At 56.0% G+C, this 5,577-nt stretch overlaps 1 protein-coding gene across 2 annotated transcripts; it reads left to right on the forward strand.

The window, feature by feature from the left end:
- Positions 1-1,340: 1,340 nt before the first annotated feature.
- On the forward strand, positions 1,341-3,487 carry DDIT4 (DNA damage inducible transcript 4). Of its 2 annotated transcripts, none has more exons than XM_060201784.1 (3): positions 1,341-1,519; positions 1,628-1,891; positions 2,158-3,487. In XM_060201784.1, the coding sequence occupies exons 2-3, from the start codon at positions 1,690-1,692 to the stop codon at positions 2,649-2,651; spliced, it is 696 nt and encodes a 231-aa protein (XP_060057767.1). In that variant the 5' UTR covers positions 1,341-1,519; positions 1,628-1,689; the 3' UTR covers positions 2,652-3,487. The 2 variants fall into 2 exon arrangements, with proteins under 2 accessions (XP_060057767.1, XP_007539484.1); XM_007539422.3 differs by having other exon boundaries at positions 1,351-1,511.
- Positions 3,488-5,577: the final 2,090 nt, after the last annotated feature.

The following is a 5,577-nucleotide window of genomic DNA, read 5'->3' on the forward strand; positions in this document are numbered from 1 at the left end:
GCGTAAAAATGGGTCTTTGGGAGCAGAACTTGAATTTTGGTCTTTTCTGGTTTTAAGTTCCTTTTTTGCCCAGATGACCCAAAAGTCGACCTTTTTTTTTTTTTTTTTTTTTCTTTTTCTCCCCCATTTGTATGGTGGGGCTATCAGTGGCCTGAACTCTCCCTCAGTTGTCACTTGTCACGCGCCAGCCAGCCCCGAGGTGGAGCACTGTTTTATCTGCTTAGGCTTCAGCCTGCCCCGGGGCGGGAGCGGCTGATGTAAGTTCGGTTCCCTCTTCCATCAGGGTCCCTGCCTCGTCGCAGATGGGTCAGGCCCTTAAAGAAATAAAAGGTCGGCTGCCTCCCAGCCTCCTCCCACCCGGTCTCTGATATGGCCCGTGGCTCAGATTTCCTGTGGCCCCGCCTGCATGATGAAACGCACGGCCAGTGCCCCCCGGGCTGTCGGTCCCCGGTCCTGATGCAACTCTCAGGCTCTTTTGCACAAAGCGCTTCGCAGGCGCGAGCGCTAGGACCCGGCGGACGCCCGCGGGCTCGGGCCGCCGCGGGGAGACTCTCGGGGCCCCGGGGTCGGGCCGCAGGTCCCGGGATGGAGGCTCGGTGTGTCCCCCTGGTCGATGCGGGGCTTTGCTCTCGGCCCCAGGGCCGGGCCTTGTGAACCCGGGTCCACCAACACTCCCCCTTAAACACCCTTCCTCAACCCTCTCTCCTCGGGAGCAGTTGTGTGGAAGCGAATGAGGTTTGGCTGGGGAGGGGGTGTGGGCACCCCGAAGTTGCCCTTCCTCTGAACCCCAACCTCTCAGGTCCCTGCGCTTCCCCGGACAGGGGTCGCCGGGGGGGGGGGGGGGGCGAAGCGCGAGGGCGGCCGAGCTAACGTCTGCCCCAGCGCCACCCTCCCCCGGGCAGGCACCCGCACTTCGCAGGCCCCCAGGGGGCTCGGGGGCGACCATTTTCCCTGCCTGCCGCCCCCTCCACTTGTCCTGCCTCTCTCTCCCCTCACGGTCACGGCCTAACACCCTCCCCCGGACCCCCACCCCCACCCCCCGCAGCAGCCGCAGGACCCTATAATAAACAAGTCTTTCCTTGATCCTCCCCTGCCGAGAGCGCCCTCGGGGACCTTGGCAGCTGCAGTCGCCGAGGAGCCCTTCCAGAAAGGGGGCGTGGCCGAACCCAGGTTCGGCTCCAGAGCGTTCCGGGGGTTTGGCGGGGGCGGGGCCAGACCGCTGTCACCGGGCAGGAGAGAACGTTGCGAACGTGCGCCCGGAGCTTATTGGTCAAGACAGGCCACACTCCCGGGTCTGGATTGGACCGCGTCTAGGAGGGGCGTGGTCTCCCAGCTCAAGCCCTTATAGGCCTCTGAGCGCTGGTGCTAGGGACCGCGGCAGGCTTCAGGGGGAGGTGCGGGGGCTAAGAAGGGACAGGTCTGGGCAGCGCTCCGGGGTTGGCACCAGTTCGCGCACCCATTCAAGCAGCGAACGCTTGTCCTGGCAGACCTCGCGGACCGTGCTAGCGACGGTGAGTGAGTGCCCCGTCTGTGTGTGCTCATCTTTGTGCTGGGAGGCCTCAGCTTGTGTGGGTCTTGAGCGCTAGCAGCCCTTAGACTGACACCCGTCCGTTTGCTTGCCTTACAGCGGTCTCCGGCGCTCCCGCACCACCGAGGCTTTCGGCTGACATCCTGGCGTCCGTCCCCAACATGCCTAGCCTCTGGGATCGCTTCTCGTCGTCGTCGTCGTCCTCGTCGTCGTCCTCGTCCCGGACTCCCGCCCCGGACCAGCCGCCGCGCTCCTCCTGGGGGGCAGCGGCCCGAGAAGAGGGGCTCGGCCGCTGTGCGAGCCTGGAGAGCTCGGACTGCGAGTCCCTGGACAGCAGCAACAGCGGCTTTGGACCCGAGGAGGGTGAGCCGTGAGCCGGGGCCGGGAAGGGGGAGGAACCCCAGGCGGTGCTGGGAGACAGGTCAGGCCCACCTGGGTTTCCCACCCCATCAGGACCCAGATTTGGGGGGTGGGGTGGGTGCGAGTTAGAGCCAGGCTGGGAACGGGGGAGGGGGCGGGGGGGGGAGGGCAGTGTGATAGTTGCTGCGCGGAGCCACACCTCCCCCTTTCGGAGCTGCTCTTAAAACTCACCCCTGCGCGTTTTTGTTTTCTGTTTTTTTTCTTTTCAGACTCCGCGTACCTAGATGGGGTGTCCCTGCCCGATTTCGAGTTGCTCAGCGACCCCGAAGACGAGCACCTGTGTGCCAACTTGATGCAGCTGCTGCAGGAGAGCTTGGCCCAGGCGAGGCTGGGCTCCCGGCGCCCCGCGCGCCTGCTGATGCCGCCCCAGCTGGTGAGCCAGGTGGGCAAAGAGCTGCTGCGCCTGGCCTACAGCGAGCCGTGCGGCCTGCGGGGGGCGCTGCTGGACGTCTGCGTGGAGCAGGGCAAGAGCTGCCACAGCGTGGGCCAGCTGGCTCTCGACCCCAGCCTGGTGCCCACCTTCCAGCTGACCCTCGTGCTGCGCCTGGACTCCCGCCTCTGGCCCAAGATCCAGGGGCTCTTCAGCTCCGCCAACTCTCCATTTGTCCCCGGGTTCAGCCAGTCTCTGACTCTGAGCACGGGCTTCCGAGTCATCAGGAAGAAGCTCTACAGCTCCGAGCAGCTGCTCATTGAGGAATGTTGAACTTGAGCCTAGGGGGTTAAGACTGACCCCTAACTGTGGAGACAACTGAACTGTTGCGGGCTCACATTGGCAGGCAGGAAGCGAGGGACTAGTGGCCTGTCGTTAGACAACTGACAACAGCCACCTGATAGGAGGGAGGAGGAGGAGGAGGTGGGAACATGCTGTTTCCTAGGAAGCTCACTGAGGAAGGTGCAGGTGGTCGCTCCTCAAGTACTGTAGCATGAAACAAAGGCTTAGGGGCCCACCGGGCTTCTGGCTGGATGTGTATGTAGCATGTACCTTATTATTTTTTATTGTTACTGACAGTTAAGACAACAGTGGTGTGACAGAGCCAGGAGAGCAGCTGGGCTGCACTGGCCTCTGCAGGGGGTGTGTGCTCATGGTAGCCTGCTCTGGTGGTGGGGAGGAGGTCACCGAGGTGGTTTGTGTAGCTCATGGTCTTAAAGGACCAAATGTGTTCTTTTGTTTTTGTATCTTCCGGTTATTATTGTTGTTACTATTTTTTTTCCACTACTGACCTGTTCTAGGCAGCTATCTTACAGACGCATGAATGTAAGAGTAGGAAGGGGTGGGTGTTGGGATCACTTGGGGTCTTTGACACAAATATATGTATACACCTAGGAGCTGCATCTTGGTCCATCCCCTGCTGTGTGCTGTAGAGTTGAGCTGTGGGGGTGGGGGGCTGGAACCCCTCCTCCAGAGGAGTGCCATCTGGGTCTTCCATCTAGAACTGTTTACATGAAGATACTCGCCGTTCATGAATACACTTGATGTTCAAGTATTAAGACCTATGCAATATTTTTTACTTTTCTAATAAAAAAAAAAGTTTGTTAGGAGTCATTTTAATCTCTCGTCGTGGCTGTGAAATAAAAGGGAGGGGGAGGGATACTGGTGAGCCACAGGTTTTAACCCACTCTGCCAGCCCACCTGTGTGGTTCTCTGTCCATTTCCGGGGCCGTCTGCCAAACTGGTAATGCAGAGATGTGGACTGCATGCCCTCTGTGCCAAGAGCCCTGGCTCCCTGGGCTCTGTTGATGCAGGCTACCTGGGGAGAACACTGGAAGGTAAGGAGTGACTCAGGCGTCTTGCAGTCAGAGTCTCAGTTGGGCGAGCGTACCTGGCTGCCCTGGTTAAAAGGTTCAGTCACAAAGCCCCCCACCCCCTCCAGTGCAAAACCCTCACAGGAGTGTCAGAACTACAAAAGGAAAGTCAGTTTTATGCGCTATATAGTCATGAAAAATTTATTTCTGGACATACAAACAAAATGAAGGGAGCAAGAGTACCATGAAATGGAATTTGCAAAACTGCTTACCCTTACTTAGTTCAAGTAGGACTCAGCACATGACCTATCCCACTGGGAGGAGGTGTGGCCCAGGCAGGTGCAGAGCCTGCAGAGCACAAAGATACTTGCACAGGGAGGTGAGGGAAAAAGTGGGGAGGGCTGAGGGAGCAAAGGGATTCAAGCCAGTCTTTTATGAGTGCCCTGGGTCACCTGGACTATTGAGCTTTCTAGGCCCCAGTTTCCTTATCAGTGAAACTGAGGTGGGGCCAGACGAAGGCCAAGGCCCTTCCCACCTACCCCTCCCTGCTACAGTCCTCCCACACCAGTCTTTGGGGGAGTCTTATCTCCCTTGTTCCTCTTTCCTGGTCCCGGCAGACCTTGTTTGCCTGACTGTACAGCAGTAATTCTAGAATAGTAATCGCTTGAATAGTGTCAAATCTTTTGGGACCTGGGCTAAGATACAAACTCCTGGCTCCTGGTGGAGATTCGAACTGAATATATCAAGGCAGGACCCCAGGAATTCCAGAATGAGGGTTCCTGACAGATGGTCCTGAACTTGAGATGGTTTAAAGACTTGTATTTCTTTGGTGGAACTGAGCAGATTGCTCCCTAAGATGAAAAGGGCTCAAGTTAGCAGTAGATCTGAGAACAGTGATAACATCAGAGTTGCTTTAGGATTGCCCTCATAACTCATTTCCTTAGAAAATCCTCCTGCAAGCTATCCTGTGAAGTAAGGGTGGGACAAGCGTTTGTAATATTTTATGGATTAGCCAATGGGCCCAAGTTCTGGGATAATCATCTTCTGATCACAGACTGACCTTTTTCCACCCTCGGTTCCTCACTCAGGATTTGGGTGGTGACTTTTCCAGGAACTGAGATGCACACCAGGGTTCACAGCTGCGCTTCCCCGGAAAAGAGGAGCAAAGGACACAACTTTGTCGAGCTCCAGTGTCAAGAGATTATTGGTATCCCGAGGCAATAGCTGGGAGGTCTGCTTAGTAGTAAACCTCTCTCCCAGCAGACCTAGCTCCATTTCTCACATGGTCATGCTGAAGCCAGAGGGAATCTTCGATTCCCAAGAAAGATCAGTTTTTGCCTTCTCGTGAACCTAGATTGCCTTTCTTGATCTTCAGGAGGCCCCAAAACTTCACCCAAGCAGGACAGAAGGGCCCGCAGGTATAGCTTGGAAATATAGACACTCTATATCTACATTATAACTGTATATTATAAGGAGAAAAGGCTTGTTAAAACCCAAGTTTGTTCTGTATTCTTCTAAAGTGCAACAGGGAGCTTTGTCCTTGGTACTGGGCTCTTGCAGGGAAGATGGAGTAGTCTCCTTCATTGTTAAGACTGAAATCTAATAAAAACAGACTTACACATACAGTCCAACTTGGGAAAAGATTTTCTGAAATCCTTTCTTCTTTTCTTCCCCTCTCTCTTTTTCTCTTTCATTTTTCTTCAGAGCCAGGGCCTTGTGCCTAAACAATTTCCCTCCTCCATGGCTACTTTTTCATTCAAATAGAAGGAGACAAAGAGAGAAAGAGACAGCACAGCATGGGAACTTTCTTTGGCACCACAGCACCTCCTCTTTGGTGTTGGAGTTCAACATTGGGCCACGAGCATGGAAGGCCCATGCCTATTCAG

The sequence above is a fragment of the Erinaceus europaeus genome, chromosome 1, assembly GCF_950295315.1.
Source record: "Erinaceus europaeus chromosome 1, mEriEur2.1, whole genome shotgun sequence".
NCBI classification, from domain to species: domain Eukaryota; kingdom Metazoa; phylum Chordata; class Mammalia; order Eulipotyphla; family Erinaceidae; genus Erinaceus; species Erinaceus europaeus.

Bases quoted from the DNA above. Each gene is read 5' to 3' on its own strand.
- DDIT4 (XM_060201784.1), top strand. From the start codon at position 1,690: ATGCCTAGCCTCTGGGATCGCTTCTCGTCGTCGTCGTCGTCCTCGTCG. The intron at 1,892-2,157 runs GTGAGCCGTGAG...TTTTCTTTTCAG, and splicing joins CGGCTTTGGACCCGAGGAGG to ACTCCGCGTACCTAGATGGG.